Source organism: Crassostrea angulata, chromosome 2, assembly GCF_025612915.1.
Source record: "Crassostrea angulata isolate pt1a10 chromosome 2, ASM2561291v2, whole genome shotgun sequence".
Classification (NCBI taxonomy): Eukaryota; Metazoa; Mollusca; class Bivalvia; order Ostreida; family Ostreidae; genus Magallana; species Magallana angulata.
In genome coordinates, this window is record NC_069112.1 from 64,700,181 (window position 1) to 64,717,285 (window position 17,105).

The following is a 17,105-nucleotide window of genomic DNA, read 5'->3' on the forward strand; positions in this document are numbered from 1 at the left end:
AAAAGGGGGCATAATAAAATTCCAATAAATGCTTATAATAACAAATCCAGCACAATCACTAGATATTGCTAAGTAGCTTTAATTACCTACATAGCTTTTTTTTTTAATGTTGAATGGTGTTGATCTTTCACCTGCGCCAAGCTGGTTTTTTTATTCATTAAAATTTCTTCATTCACTTGTTTACGCGTAACAGGGAGAGTCTCCAAAACACTAGTTTATAAATAGTCTTTTACTTAAAACGAAGCTTTAAAACTGCCGATTATTTGATACTGGTTTTTAATATGAATGAATTATGTACGTCTAGCATTAACGACAGCATCTATGTATAGGACACTTGCGGTTTTATACTGGTTTGATATAATTCACTTTCAACGTTAAGATACATTCCCTGAGAACTATCGACAGGAATGCAGAACGTGACGTCAAAGTTAATTATGACGTCATATCGTATGAAGTACAGACAAGTGACTTTCTACTCATCGCTGTAAAATCCACCGGGAAGCCTTAAAGCAATACAAGCTGTAACTGACGGTAATTTTTCGATGTGCTAACTTTGCACCAATTAACACCTACCGATAAATCTTAGATAAAGCCGAAGTTCTGATAAGAAATTCAGCATGATAAACAAAAGAAATGGCCTTAATTGCATTCATGCTGTGCACTTTCCTTTGAAACGGCCATTACCTAATTATCTCTCGGACACACCAACGATGATTACCGAACCCGAACGAGATGCTGATTACGAAGTTGTACGGAGATGGAGTCGGATGTGAGTATCTGTGTATTTTCTCTGTTTTACAAAAAAATTAATATCATGAATGAAACATACCTCAAAAAAGTGCTAGAAAGTAATATCTAATGAATTATGCCACTAGGCCTATAGAGCACAATTACAGATGATTCTTGTGCAGAATATGAATTGTTGCTTCATTTGAATACATTGAGGCCCCTCATGGGGTAATTTGTTTTTATTGCAAACGGGCTATATAACTCTAGTTCGTTGTTTAACCAATAATCAAAATACCCCTAATAATAAAAATTAAAAACAAATGTAGCTATTTTCATTCATATTCTCCTTCTATTTTTTGCACTTATTACAGAACTCAGATAGATCAAGGAGCAATTTATCAGATGAATCAGAAGAATATTTACCAGATGTTGCAAGAAGAAGAGGAAGGGGTCGTGGAAGACGAATTCTACCAAGTGTAATTATATTTTATAATAATGTTTCAATACAAAAGGGTAAATGTTGTCCAGTTTAAGAGGGATACAGCTGCAAAAAAAAATTGTTCGGGGGGTGGGGGAGGAGGATGTTGGATGATGGTATGGTCTAATTTTGGTGGCTTTACTAAATTTAGGAAGTTTGTATTTAACAGCTCACTCCCTCTATGTGTGGAACTATAAAATTTACATAATGATGCAAAAATTTTATCAATTTCAATTTGAAATCAATTTCCATAGCCCTATGGAAAATATGTTTCTTTTTCTTAGCAGACTCCCGCAGCTAGGAGTAGAGGTCGCCGTGGCGCCGGGAGAGGGAGGGGTAGAAGAGGAAGAGGTGACCAAGGACCGAACCGTGTGGAATTGGCAGCAAGAACAAGAGAGGAAAGAGACGCTCATATGGAGGTACTGGCAGCAATAAACAAAATTAGTAAATAATGGAACTAATTTTTTTTTTATTTCAATTTTGTATTTTTTTTAGATGAATATGTATTCAATTTCAGAATTGCATTTCGTCACTAGACACCAATGGTCTCAGGGATGCCTTAAGATTAGTGTGCTCCAAGCAACCTTCATTTATGTTAGACATCCTCCAGACAATCCATGGTGAAAATCCAGAACCCCATGACAGTACAGTTACAGCCCCAAGTTGGTGCATTTGCTCTAATTGTAGAGAAATGCCATCAGAGAGAGAAAAAGTATGCTGCAACAAACCCAGTCAAAGTTGCATCTCAAGATTACCTGTAAGCATTTCTGCTTCTAAGCTATGGCTATTAGATTTTATTTAGCAAAATGAGAATCATTAAAAATTTGCAGTTTATTTCTCATAAAATTACTCTTTTCTTTTAAGGATTTTCAAACTGTTGTCCTTGATGAGCTTGTGTTGGAGGTGGCGATGCGATACCACAATGATGTTCTTGCAGAGCCAAGAGACGAAAACTTTAATCGATCACGAAGACATACAGCTTATAGGCAATATATTATGTGGATTCATGGTAGACTTGGTGCAGGCAATAGAAAGGTGATTCCAAGCTGCTGTGTTTGGAAAATAAGGGAAAAGTTTCCTGAGCCTTGAGGGGGTCATTGATTAGCAACTAGCTTCAAATAAAAACAACAAATCAAATAAATCTGAACACTTCTTTTTACTTTTCATTTCATGTCAACATAGTGAGTTAACGACTCTCTGAGAAGCGAGACTTTTTCTCAGCCACTAGTTCTGCTGTAGGTGGTGGAGGAACTGGTGCAAGAACAGAGGACACTCTTCTAGGATCCTCTACACTTAACACTGATGGCTGGTTCATCCCTATTCCATCCAGTAATCTGTTCTCCAAACAGGCCTTCATCAGCTTCTCGGAGTACGGATACTTCTTCTTTTCCTTAACCCCATAGGTTGACCACCGCCCACTCTTTTTGCTAAAAAATCGTTGATGTCTAAACAAGTTGAAAAAAATGTTCTGTAGTTTTTTGCTCTTTGGATTAATTTTAATTTTTGCTCTTGGATTAATTTGAAATTAAATCATTTTAACAAAGGAAACCGGATTACCTCTGAGAGCCATCCTTTTTTCTTGAAATATCTCTATCACAGTTTGAGTTGTGGTCTAAAGCAGCAATAAGGTTCCTAGCATGGTATACAGGTGGAGTGTACGAGTGCTGCTTTGATGTATATTTCAGGATCAAGTTCTGGAAATTTTCTAAGGCAGCTGTGCTCCTGTTAAAAAGAAAAAGAAGTTAACCATAAGTAATGATTAAGTGAATAAGATGTATACATTCATTTCAAAAGATAAAATGATTACATGTATGCAAACATGTATATTTTGAAGCCAGTACAAACCTGCAGTTCAAGTAATATGGAATTTTCTTCACCAGTCTTTTGTCCCGAACTATATCTCTTAACGCAACATGAGCAGGTGATCCTGGCTCTAACCAGCCCTTGTCACGCTCCTCCGTGAGAGGCCCATGCAAGCAAGAACTTCTAGCTCCTACTCTGTAAGGGAGGATCCATTCATGCTCGTTGACAACATGATGAATAACGCCAAACCACATACCCTGGATAAGTTAAGAAAAGCAAAAGGAGATTAAATAGATCTATTAGAATTTTGGAAGCAAAACGTTTTGTAATATGATCTTATGACTTACAATAAAATCCTCCTCTGTGTTAGCTGTAGCAGAGCAGAACCAAAAGTGGTTGACGACCTCTCGAGCCCAGGACAGCAATGGTTTCTTCGTTTTCTCCTGTCCTGCCTTTGTTAAAAAATGAAAATGTTTCAAATTCACTCATCCTAATTCCTTACTAAACAAGAATTGTCAGTATAATATTGCAATATCGATTCAAAAGTTTATCCTACCTGAATTATTTTTTTCCCAAGATTCTTTGAACCATGCCATATATCAAACGAGTGTTTGATTTGGGGATAGTCCTTTCCTGAAAAAATGAATGCATTGTTTCTTTTAAAAAAAAAAACAGACCCAATTTTTGGAATATGAATAGTATTCACTTAATTCAGTACTAATGTAAACTTACTCATCAGAGCTTTTATTTGCACATGAGCATCTGTGACAATTTCCACAATTTTCATGTTATGATGAAGGAGGAACTGGAGCGCTTTCTGAAAACATGCCTTCTCAAGCACTGCGCTTTTTCCTCCAGTCATCCGTTTGTCCAATGTTATGATGCACAGTATTTTATGGGTATCGTGCTCCATAAAAGTATAGGTGCAGTACTGTGCACAATGTCCAGGGCTGTCCATACGCCCATCCCCTAGGATAAATATTATGAACATTTAACATTATTTTAAAATACATGTATATAATTTACTTACAGGTTAAAGCTATAAATTCTGATTTAAACTACTGTAAAATTTTAATCACCTAAAAGAACAAGATCCTTTCCTCGAAATTCATCCAAAACCTCACTTTGATGACTTTCCCATATTTCAACAATGCTGGGCACTACATAAGTTCGCTGAATTTTCCAAAATGAAGATGATGAAAGGAAAGGCAATTTCAAAAAACTTGCAAACAATGCAAGCTTTTGAAAGTTGTTTCCAGAAGCCAATCATATAGCCATACCTAAGGTAGAATAACGTCGTTTTTAAGCTACCTTGCAAATTCATTTATCCACTATGCAGTTTAAGTTCCATACCAAAAGTCAAACCGGTCTTTCACTTTAACATTAAATCTTCCACCAGTATGATCCTTTATAATTCAGTTATACATGTATTCCTACATTCAATTGGTGTTTGAATTAAAAGTTAAATTCAAAAATGCCGTTATTCGAAGTGCAACACTTGCACGCTGATTAAAATAAAGCTTGTGGAAACAGAAGATCCACAGAAGAGGACGATATTGCAGGATAAAAGAGCAAGGCATCTTCGTAAACAAAAGTATGAAACCATATGTCGACATATATAAAATACATGGATACTGTCTTAAAATATAACCTATATGACCCTTCAATAGGAAAATGAAATATCACAAACCACTTGGTTTGATGCTATGGTCGATATAGAAATAGCATCAAGATAATCTCTTTATCCCGCAAGAAACATTGATAAATGATTTTATTGCGTCAGTAAGTATTGTGGCAACGCACTTGCCAGTTGAAAAAAAATGGCACTATAGAAAAAAAAATTAAAAGGAGAAAATCGCGAAGCAGTTAGTATTGGGTGTGTGTCTTTAAAAATCATTTTCTCAATACCCACTTACTTGAAATGCCAATATTTACATAAAGGCTTGTTTATATAGTGAAGATTCTAAATTGTAAAAATCGTGACCCTCCGACAAAAACTTAAGTATCAGGTGGGGTACAAAGTTTTATCTAGAAATACGTAGGAAAAATGTTTAAAAATATTCTTATCAAGAACTACAATGCTTCTTTTTGTGAGATTATAATGCAAGCATCCTTAAATAATGTAGATTCAAAATCAATAAAGCTGTGACCACCTGACTAAAGGGCATTAATATATATCCACGATATCAACGCACTTTGGAAAAAGTTGACTTGGTCCAAACATTAACGCACTGTGATTTTTTTTTCAAAGTGCCTGATTTCTCAAACTGCGTTGTAACAACTGTTGGTGGCCAGACATACATGTACAAACGACAGACGGACTGGCGACCGTTTCACTAACGTATCATAGATCGTAAACGTGAACATAGCGCGTGAGTGCATTTCACTAAGAGTTGCAATTTACAATGGAAGTTGCTATTAAGTCTACGAGCAGTCAGAGACACTCTTAAAACGATTTACGTGCACGTAAACAAATACAAATGGCCGCCGTGTTTTTAATAGCAGACGACGAGCAGAGAAAACTAATAAGAGAACGGGTATTTCGAGATAGGACAAACCCCTAAGACTTTCTGAGCGACACGGAGGTGATCGCGCTGTATCGTCTATCAAGGGAATTTCTTTTCCGCCTCATATATCTTGTCAGAGAGGACGTTACGCCGGACACCCACAGGAGCCATGCACTGTCAGCTTGCACAAAGGTGAATAAATTCACCGAAGACCAAGTCCGACTTGAACTATGTATATTTATCTGCCGTTATATATTTCATTTATTGAATGGTACATGTAAACACGAAGAAAAGATACAACATGCAGTCAAAGAAACGTTTTCGTACTAACTGGTATGATACAGGGACATTACTCACCAAATATCTTTAAAGTTTTAATTTGTTCAACCTTTTTTTTTTTTTTTATTAAACATTGATATATATATATAATGTAACTAGGCATAGACCAGTACTTAGTATGCACATTATGAGAACCAGAGGTGATAAAACGTACTATTTTCATTCACACCAAGACATATAAATGTAATTTTAAAATTTAAAAGTCTCAATCATAACAACATAATTTTTTTAGTTGAACAAAAGTCCAATCCACACTTACGATACACAAGCGGCTACATGGTATGTCAAAGGTCATTCGGGAAAAGTCGCTTACGCTATTGCAGAAACATAAATTCAAGACGAAGATATTTCGAAAGAGTTCCCCGTTTTTAACGAAACCATGCACCTGTATTTATTATAATTAAACATCGTAGAAATTTTTCATATTTTATCAACCACACATCGTTCCAAAAATTATCAATATGCATTTTATAACGGTATGTCTAGATATGTTGTCCTTGATATCTATATTCAAGTTGATTACAACTGCTTATCAGCTGCTTATATGTTTAAACACAAAATCACAGTTTCCGATGTTTTTTTTAAAATTAATTCCCAAGGTTCTTTATGATTTGACATTCCTTTTGGCCTTACTTTTACATATTGCTTGTATAGAAAAAAAAACCCAAAAACAAATTACTACAGGATAACAAATGTAAATTCCTGCTAAGTATTAAATAATATGGAAAACTGAAATATCTAAATGAATTATACGTGTATTGCTCACTGCATTAATAATTATCTTATTCTTTATCAATTTATTTCAACATTATGTATCTTGTTGACGGGTATGAGTTGACAATGTCATTGAGTGTTTTCTGTTATTTATTTTTGTTTGCAACGAGTGCATAAAAAGTTGGGCGAAGACTCAGTTCAGTCCTTTAATAATATTTTCACAGTCCTGCAAAACAAAATTAGAAATATGAAGCACTGGAAAGGGTCAAAAAGTTTGTGCAACCCCCTTAGCTATAAAAGAATTGTCAGTAAAGTTGACACTGAAGGAAGAATTTATTTTGACCACGATGAAACTAAGATTAAGTTTGCTGTTGGAGGATCTTGCAGATCGTTTTGGAATTTCTTCCTCTTTAGCTTCTACAGTCAGTTCAAGCATATCTTTTACAACATACACCACAGCATAGCATAGCATTGAAATCTCATAGCATAGCATATAATCTCATTCGTCACAGCATAGCATACATGATTTTAACTCAGTTTTTAATGTTTTGTTTAGAGGAATAAATGCTCACATTGCGGATAAATGATTAGCTTTCGCTACATATCATTTTACTTTCATATGTGTGGAACTCTTCTGGGTATGGATGCGTTTTTTTCAAATATCATAACTTACCATACCATAGCATTAAGCCCTTCATTTCAATTTCTCATAGCATAGCATACAAATCTTATACCATAACATTGAATTGCACGAGCTATGTATGAAATGAATGTAATATCTTCACCGCCTGGGTTAAGGTATTATCCCAAACTCTTGGTGCCCTTGTTTTCAATCCTCCTAAAGAGGTGGTACAGTCAAACTTACCTCCGACTTTTCATAATCCGAAATTTAATGAGGTTAGGCATATAAATGATTGCTCCGAAATTTTTCTTGAAAGGCCTTCTGATCTGCATGTGGCAGCCAAAACTTGGAGTGATTGTAAACACAACCACACAGGCAAATTCTTAGTCAGCATTAACCCATCTGGCATGATTAACTCCATTTCTAAATGTTGGGAGGTAGAGTTAGCGACAAAGTTATTACCAATCAAAGTGGCTTTTTAGATGTTGTTGAGCCATATGATACTGTCTTAGCAGACCGTGATTTCCCCATCAGAGAGTAGCTGACATATAAAACAGCAAGGTTGCTTATTCCACCTGGTAGAAATGGTGTCAACCAAATGACCAAGTCAGATGTAATTCTTACCAAGCAAATTGCAAACAAAAGAATTTACATTGAACAAGCAGGCGCATGAAATTTTTCAGAATTCTGAAATAAGATGTCCCGATATCTCTCATGCATCATCTGGATGATCTCATTAGATCTATTGCTCGAGTTTGCAACCTTTATCCTCCTTAACCTTCCTACACAAAAAAGTGAACATTTTGTTAAGTGACAACCCAATGGCAATGTTTATTAATATTGTTCATTGTTAATAACTTACAAACATAATCTAACATACATACAGTTTGTGGTTTCTAGTCAATACATTTCCATTTATTTTATACACACAGTTAAACCCATTATAGCCTGGTAACAGTTATGTCTAGACTTAAAAATATCATTTTGAACATGCTGAATAAGTTAACCCCACATAAAGATATATAACATATATACGTTAGAGAATTGAACAAAAGAATCAACATCTCACAGAAACATGTTATGATAACTGCTGCCTATAAGCAAGCAACAAGATTAATAATCAGATAATTAAGTAATAAAGTTTTACAAGTCAAACACATATTTACATGTCAAGGTATTGTATCAATATTTATCAGATAAACATTTTAAAACACAAATCAATACTGTTTGACAATCAAGATTAACATTTAGGACAAATCTAGTTCTGAACATTTTTTAAGTTTGCTTTTGTTATTTTCAACTTGAAAAGTGGAACCATAATTTGCAGTTGTCACATTGAATACTCTGAGCTTTGTAAGAATAGACAGTTTCTTGCACAACATTGTTACATATGGGACAAAAATAAACACTTCCATCTACCATACTCTCACCACTATCAGTTTTCATTGGTTCCTCCTCTCTTTCAACACTTAAACAATATTTCACTTTTCTTGTTCAAATTTCAGGAACAATGTATCTCTGAAAAAATTTATCAAGATCAAACAACAACTCTTTGTAGTACTTCTCGTCAAACGTAATTCGCTCACAAAATATTCCATTGCAAGTATACACAAACAAGCCACACCATGGACGACCAGTATTTCCCATTTGTCCTTGTACTTGAGGAAAATATGGATGATTGTTATTCAAAGAGAGTTTACAATTTTGAGAAGTCAATCATGCTGTTAATTGAATAGTACAAAAATATGTACAATCGGTGCATTTTTATATCATGGGACTCTTAAATTCTGCTTCCCCATTTCCAAAACAAGAACAAGAAACAAACAAGTCAGGAGTAACAGCTAAATAGGGCCGTACTGATCAATAAAAATACTGCATTCTAATACAATAACATTTCTGTGATTTTTTTTTTTTCGTAAAAGAAACATATTTAGACCTAGCATCTCACGGCCATGTTTTAGAGGCTTAAAGTTAGGGTTGACAGATGTGTATCCAATTATATTACAAAGTACTGGTTTAACTACTGTGTCACTTCTATTATATTCAATTTTACACTGAACAGATTTGATGATGTGATTCTACCTTTCCTTATATTATGCCATGTACTGTTTGCATGCTGACCCATAGTAGCTGACCCATAGTAGCTTTGTTAAGTGCCTCAACAGTTTCCTGCCTCAGATTGTGAGCTATACTTGGACCCTCTAGTCAATCCATGACCATTTTCTCCAGCATATACATGTACTTCTGTATGTTGACGGGCTCTTCCGTTCTGATTTTCACTTCTTTTTTTGGTATATCTATACCTATATTTACATTATAGACTAAATTTTTATACATACATCAAAAGCAATTTGAAGTTATAAATATTTCTTATGGCATCTGCTGCGTCCTTTATAAGTCCTTGGTTGTATTATGTACTGGGTTGAACCCCTTCTTCATTGTTGATACAAGGAAATGCGTTTTGCCTGAAAGAGGAGGGAAATTAGATTGATATAATGCTTTAAAGGGGCATGGTCACGAATTTGGTCAAATTTTACTTTTCGATTTCTATTCTTTACAATGCTTTAGTACAGAATTTCTAAAAAATAAAATAAAATTTGAGAGTGATTTGACGAGTTATAAACAAGATAGAGGGCTCACAATTCTTTTTCATGTAAACAAGGCTCGTGCCCTGTTTTTGTTTACATGGGTTCAATATACCATTAAAAATCTTTTTCCAGCTTATTTGTCTATCTTTTTATTTTTCTTTTGCATAGATAAACAGTTCATAACCTTTAACATATTCGTTTTAAGTTAAAAAGTGAAATTTTTGCTTCAACGTTCAAAATGTAAGCAAACGCTTTGTTTACATAGCGAAGAATTTCAAGCTCTGGAACTCGCTTATAACTCAACAAATGACACTAAATGTTCGGTTGCCTTTTAAAAATGCCTTTCTGAAGCATTGTAAATATTAAAATCGGAAAAATGATTTTTGACCAAAATCGTGACCATGCCCCTTTAAAAACCATGCAACTAAATTAAGAGTTATTGAATTCGCATGTGTTTTTTTATAAAGTTAACTTTTTTAGGTCACCTGAGTCACTCAGGTGACCTATTGCAGTTGGTCTTCGTCCGTCGTCGTGCGTTAACAGTTTTACATTTTTAACTTCTTGAAAACTACCAGGTCAATCGTTACCGTTTTAGGTGTGAAGCATCTCTATGGTTAGAAGAATCTAAATTGTAAAATACATGGCTCTACTACCGCTGGGGTGCCATGGGCGAGGCCAGATAGGCAAAAAAACCACATTTTCCAAAATCTTCTTCTCTACTCCCACGCATGTGAGGAAACATTATGATGTCATTGAAGCCCTCTACCAATATTCTGAAATGTTTGGCCCCTGGGTCAGGGGTTCTGGCTCTAGGGTGGGGCCAATATGGCCATATAGTATTAAACATTAGAAAATCTTGTTTTCTACTACCATATATATTTAAAAATTAAATGTATGATTATGATGTCCATGAAGCCCTCTGCCCAAATTGTGAAATTCATGACCACTGGGTCAGGGGTTCAGGCTTTAGGGTGGGGCCAAATAGTAAAAATGTATTTAATCTGAAATCTTCTTCTCTTCTTTCAAGTATATTTGTTAAAAACTAAATGCATGATAATGATGTCCATGAAGTCCTCAACCTAAGTTGTTAAATTCATGACCCCTTGGTCAGGGGTTCAGGCTCTAGGGTGGGGCCAATATGGCCATAAAGTAAAAATGTATTAAATCTTAAAAAAAATCTTCTCTACTCCAATATATATTTGTTAAAAACTAAATGCATGATAATGATGTCCATGCAGCCCTCAACCTAATTCGTAAATTCATGACCCCTTGGTCAGGGGTTCAGGCTGTAGGGTGGGGCCAATATGGCCATATGGTAAAAACGTATTAAGTCATTGAAAATGTTCTTCTCTACACCCATATATATTTGTCAAAAACTAAATGCCTGATTATGATGTCCATGAGGCCCTATACCTTAATTGTGAAATTCAGGACCCCTTGGTCAGGGGTTCAGGCTCTAGGGTGGGGCTAATATGGCCAAATAGTAAAAATGTATTAAATCTTAGAAAATCTTCTCTACTCCCATATATATTTGTTAACAACTAAATGCATGGTGATGATGTCCATTAGGCCATCTTTTACGTACTCAGTTGTCTTCTATTTGAAATCAAGAAGTTATCCGTCTTTGGTTTTGTCTTTTATGTGTATGTCAATAAATTAGAAACTAACATGGCGGTCTCCATTGTATTTAACATTGTGTTAGAATAAATCTACAAAATTCGCCCATCATAAGGCCATCGGAAGAAAAATACAATCTCAAAAATTGTAATCATACTGCCGCCACTTTTTGAAGACAAAAATGGAAGGAATAGCAGGAACTAACCCGACCTAGTTACACAGTGGAAGTCATTTAAACAGCATTGCCAGTTTTGGTTTGCAGGCCCCCTTATAAAAGCATCGGAAGCCCAGAAATGCAACAACGTGTTGATCGGGATAGGAGACAAAGGTAGGGACATTTACTCTACATGAGTAGACATCACAAAAAATATCAATGTAATGAATATAAAAAGATGATTACTGATGTTCTTTCCATATCAACATTTCTTGTCAAGAAAAAAAACATTCATAATGCTTAACATTATCAGCACCAAAAAAAAAAGGCAATGTTCGGTAGACATGACAAAAATTTATCAAATGTAATGATTATAAAAAAATTACCACTTCCGTTCTTTCCACATCAACATTTCTTGTCAGCCATTCATAATACTTAACATTATCAGCACTAATGTTTAGTAGACATGATAAAATCAATCAATGTAATGATTATTAAAAGATGACCAAAACACCTCTGGTACATATAATAATGGGGTGTTGCTAAAACGCGGAACGGAAAACGGAACGGAAAGCAGAACGGAAAACGAAAAATCTTATTTAATGTTATAAATTTACCTCATAGATTTGTTAATTATGCTAAAAATTATATACATGAAACAATTTTTAAATTTGTTTGAAAGATTAGCAATATTAGATTTTTTATTCAAGAATAATTATTTCCTCAAAATTAACAGTACATGCATTGACCACAATATTCTGTCCCAAAATATCCTCGATTCAAATTTTGCTTAATAACTCGATATTTATATATACCTCAGGGTTCAAGCGATTCTCTTTCAGAAGCATTAACAATTCTCATTATTCTTTCTTATAAACGTCCTCATTACCTCATCAGCTGGTTTTAATACACGGCTAAAAATAATTAAACAGACCCGGGTGATAACGTTGAAAAATTGTGCAAGGTCTTCCGAGTGGCTTGCAAATAAAGAAAAGATGTCAACATTTTCCATTATAAATCTCCGTAAAAAAAATCTGTTTTCGATCCTGTGAAATTCTCCTATTAAAAAATGATATGCCAATGAAGGATATTTCCCGTTTCATCTATTTCAATGGCATCCTTTCCAGATATGTTTATTTTTATAAATCATCCAGATGTGCTGCATAAATGTTTTGGGATCGACAGACTTAAGTCCCAATTTAAAATCGGAAAATCAAACAAAAACTGAACTTGATTTATTTTACAACGATTGATAAACAAGTTCTACAACTTATATTAATATCTTTCGTTGGCACGGATGTTAGTGCGAGGGGGTCATTGTTGTGGGAGGAAGCCGGAGTACTCGGAGAAAACCCACATGTCCAAGCGGGCGACCACCATACACTTTTACATACAACCACTGTCAATCACGGGGATCGAACTCAGGACACAGCGGTGATAAGTGAGTGCATTGTTAACTACGCTACTTGGACACCCTAGTTGTGTAAATGGTGGTAATACTAACAATAGAACACTGTCTTTATAAAAGTCAATTTATGGTACGGATAAAGGAAATCAGGTTAATTTAGAATAATCGAACATTGCTGAGGTTCAGAGATCATTAATACAATTTATCTATCAATGGATTAAGAGCAAATCATTTCATGCTAAATCAACAAAACAATAAATTCAATAGTTTGTGTCAGGCTTGTTACAACCATACTTAATTGCATGTATGTACTTTGTAAATCTGAAAACTGATCCATATGTATAATTTCATCTTGCGTGTGCTTTTTTCACTTTCTATGCCATATGAATATGCATTCAGGTTTTATATTTAGAACCAATTTGCAAGTCTTAATAGTACATGATTACCTTTAGCCCACTTTAAGTCCTCCAAAAAGCACTGTAATGTGTTTTTCTTTCTTGACAGACAACCTGAAGTTTATAATTTTGTTGAATAGTACATATAACAAAAAAGGCTATGTGTGTTATTCATCTTGGAGGGTTTTACTTTAAAGGGCATGGTCACCATCTTGGCCAAATCTTATTTTTCTATTTTTATTGCTTGCAATGGTTTAGTTTTAGTTACAATAGTAACTGATGATCAACCAAATTTGAGTGTCAGTTGTGGGGTTATAACTATAAGCAAGATACATAGCTTACAATTCTTTTTATATAAACAAGGCTCATGGCATGATTTTGCTTAGAATGGTGCAATGTAACAGTAAAAACATGACCTAAGCTTAAATTTGCATAATCTCTCATTTATTACACGACGACTGACACCCAAAGTTTGGTTGATCATTAGAAATGCATTTCTTACTTTAAAAGCACTGAAAACAATTAAAATAGAAAAATAAATTTTGACCAAAATCTGACCATGCCTCAGCTTTGCATGGGCATGTAAGAAGGACTCAGAATCAAAATTTTAATTCACAATCTTGTAAAAATTTGTCTAGCAAGTCTTGTCAGTTTCTGAGTATTCAAAACATAAAATTACATATAAGTACAAGTACATTAGACAATATATGAAATACTTAAGTTTTCTTACAACTGTAAAACATGACATGGAAATAGCTTACTGAATTTGAAACCTAGTTAAGACTATGATTTTGGTGGAACAGTAATGTTTGAAAATATAACATCTAAATCATAATACATACAGAATCAAATAAACTTCTGACATAAAATCAATGTAAGAACGATACAGCAAGACTCACTAATTTCAAGGGACCATGTAGAAAAACTTCAATAACCGTAATTTGTCAGGCCTCTCACACCCATTTTTGGTACTGGGGCCGGGGCTAATTAATTGGGAAAAATGTGACATTTTGATAGAAATTGGGAAAGTTTTTCCTTGTTTTATGTACTGTACCCAGAGCAAAAAACTACCAGTAGGGTAGATTGAAAGGATTGTTTAAAAAGTAAGTTAAAAAAATTATTTTTAAACTAAGAACATGTGTGCAATAATGAAAAGGAAAAAAATATATTCACAGTGTGTGATACAAGTTTTTTAGTGTAAGATTTGAAATTTCCCTAAAAGTTTTTGTTCAATTTCTACATGTCAAGTGGCAAAGAAAAAAATCAAACAATTTTTTTAGAATTTAAAAAAAAAGTTATTTCATTTGTATTCATGTAAATACTAATGTATTTTTGTATTTATACCTTTTACAGATAAAAGTTTCTTAATTGTGTCAGCCTAATGACAATATTTATAAAATCAGTCTTTATAATTCGATCTGTGTATTTGGGGTATTCATGAGTCCAACCCTTTAACCCACTTACACTTATTAACGACCTCGCCATGTAACTGAAACATCTCAATAGTGGGATTCAAATTGGCCCCAATAAACTTAATGTCCTTCTGTATGCAGACAATATTGCATTAATTGCCGAAAACGAGGGTGACATGGATCCAATGCTCGTTGTTGTGTCTGGCTGGTGTAGGAAATGATGGCTACGGATTAACTCTCTCAAATCTAAAGTAGTACATTTTCGTAAGCATCAGCGAAAGAGAAGTGATCATGTGTTTTGCATCGGATGGGACTGTCTTGACTATACAACATCCTATAAATATCTCTGTGTTCTATTCGACAAATTTGCTACATTTAAAAATGATACAGAAAATTTCGTTAAATCTGGCAGACGTGCCTTATTTCAAAAGTACATTCAAACAAGTTGATAGGATTTTACACATACTAAAAGATGCAGAGTTGTGCCAATTCTTGACAACTGCAGTGGAGTGTGGGGGCACACAAAACATTACATCGAATCCGAACAGCTACGGGCTGCGATACTTTCTGGGGGTGCACTGGTTAACTCCGATTTTAGCTAAGCCTTTTCAGATAGTGGCTGGTTTCCTTCATTCTATCGTCATTCATAGTAACATGCTTCGACTGTGGAATCATCTTGTTACTATGAATGATGACAGAGATACGAAATTAGTTTTCATGTAGGACACCATGTTAATCTTTTACTCCAATCTAGCGATATGTCAACATGTTTTATAAATCGGGAGGTAAATAACTTGAACTTAGCCAAGATCAATCTTCAACCAAAATTTGTGAATGATTGGCACAAGGAACTACAAAGTGTTTCAAAACTCAGTACTTACAGGTCTTTTAAAAGTGATTTTAATTTAGAAAAATATGTTACAATGGACATACACAAACCTCACAGATCTATATTAGCACAATTTAGGTGTGTGTGGTGTTCTTCCTATCAGAATACAAACAGGGCGATTTAGGGGGGGGGGGGGAAGTAAACGATAGGCTATGTATTATACGTTCTGTAGAAGCAATAGAAGACGAATTTCATTTTTTATTACATTGTTCACCTTATTCAAAACTTAGAACCGAATTCTTTACTAGTATTGGCTTTAATCATTTCAGACTCGGACTGCACTGGTTTTCTCATATCTAACTTTCCTAGACAAACTTCAAAATTTGTATATTCAGCTTTTATGTGCAGACAATCTATCCTGAATAAAAAATAACAATTTTGCCAGCGGGCATCTTTAAATTAATTTCTTATAGCTGCATATTCGATAGATTTGTGTTCGTTTTATCTAGACTAAGTAATTTTCTATAGGTTTATATAAGAACTTTTGCAGGGACATGTCAAAATATGAATTTGTTATAGATGTATATATTTGATATAGATCTATATCTGTGTTCGTTATATTCAAGTTTTGCTGTATTGTCTTTTTGTGTTCTAATTCAACAATTGAAACAAAAATGATTCAGTTAGTATGCTTGGCTCATGAAGAAATTACTGTACATACACAAGATAAATTGGATCCACACAGTTTGTGGCAATTAGTAAAACCAAACTTGACTATTAATAGTTGAACTTTTTATCATGCATGTAAACAGCTGAGATAGAGTTCATGCAAGTTTGAAATAATCTTGTTACAAAAAAATAACCCCAAAATTGACTTGCTTTTATCTTTTAGGTAATAGGCAAGATAGTTTTCACAATTTCTGTAAAAATTAACAAAACTTGTATTTATCATATCATGAAAGTTGGAAACATGAGGTCCATGCACAGGTGCAGTGTATTTTCTCATAATCAAAAATATATACCCCCTACATTTAATTCTGACTACAAGCATAAACTCTGGACAGCATTTTGTTGTCAAAGGGGAAGGAAACTCAAAATATGTTGTATAATAAATCAATTAATTATCATCTACTATAATTGTAAATTGTATTTATTTTTATTAAAACCCTCGGAACAAAGAAAAAAATCAAGAAAATCGATCGCTCTATTTAAATTTCCCGCAACTATGGGAGCTGCCATTGAACTTTAATCTATGACGTCCCACCATCTATTCAGGTTTGTTTTATCAACATAGCAGCAGTATTAGTAAATCATGATATTCACTCTAAATGACAAGTTCTGGAAACTCTGAAACAATATCGACTTGATACCACTCTTTTACCTTTGACTTTCCACTAAATTACAAACCAACCTCAAACAGCATGTTCGTTGAATAAGTTAAGTGTTGGAGACAGAGGAAATCTCCACGTAGATGCCAAGTATTGTAGAAAATGTCTGCCGTCGTTATTTC

General features: G+C 34.3%; 2 protein-coding genes across 2 annotated transcripts; one reads left to right on the forward strand and one right to left on the reverse strand.

The window, feature by feature from the left end:
• The first annotated feature begins 710 nt into the window (after window positions 1–710).
• On the forward strand, window positions 711–2,296 carry LOC128174701 (uncharacterized). The gene is made up of 5 exons (XM_052840190.1): window positions 711–769; window positions 1,101–1,203; window positions 1,495–1,626; window positions 1,725–1,964; window positions 2,072–2,296. Exons 1-5 carry the CDS (start codon window positions 711–713, stop codon window positions 2,294–2,296), a joined length of 759 nt encoding a protein of 252 aa, XP_052696150.1.
• A 66-nt stretch (window positions 2,297–2,362) lies between these two features.
• On the reverse strand, window positions 2,363–4,249 carry LOC128172674 (uncharacterized). Its single transcript, XM_052838447.1, has 7 exons — window positions 4,090–4,249; window positions 3,743–3,979; window positions 3,567–3,643; window positions 3,358–3,462; window positions 3,053–3,267; window positions 2,765–2,929; window positions 2,363–2,652 (listed from the first exon to the last, which is right to left on the reverse strand). Exons 2-7 carry the CDS (start codon window positions 3,966–3,968, stop codon window positions 2,394–2,396), a joined length of 1,047 nt encoding a protein of 348 aa, XP_052694407.1. The 5' UTR covers window positions 3,969–3,979; window positions 4,090–4,249; the 3' UTR covers window positions 2,363–2,393.
• Between the last annotated feature and the right edge of the window lie 12,856 nt (window positions 4,250–17,105).

Bases quoted from the DNA above. Each gene is read 5' to 3' on its own strand.
- LOC128174701 (XM_052840190.1), top strand. From the start codon at position 711: ATGATTACCGAACCCGAACGAGATGCTGATTACGAAGTTGTACGGAGA. The intron at 770-1,100 runs GTGAGTATCTGT...CACTTATTACAG, and splicing joins GTACGGAGATGGAGTCGGAT to AACTCAGATAGATCAAGGAG. The intron at 1,965-2,071 runs GTAAGCATTTCT...TTTTCTTTTAAG, and splicing joins GTTGCATCTCAAGATTACCT to GATTTTCAAACTGTTGTCCT.
- LOC128172674 (XM_052838447.1), bottom strand. From the start codon at position 3,968: ATGGACAGCCCTGGACATTGTGCACAGTACTGCACCTATACTTTTATG. The intron at 3,268-3,357 runs GTAAGTCATAAG...TAACTTATCCAG, and splicing joins ACACAGAGGAGGATTTTATT to GGTATGTGGTTTGGCGTTAT. The intron at 2,930-3,052 runs GTTTGTACTGGC...TCTTTTTAACAG, and splicing joins CCATATTACTTGAACTGCAG to GAGCACAGCTGCCTTAGAAA.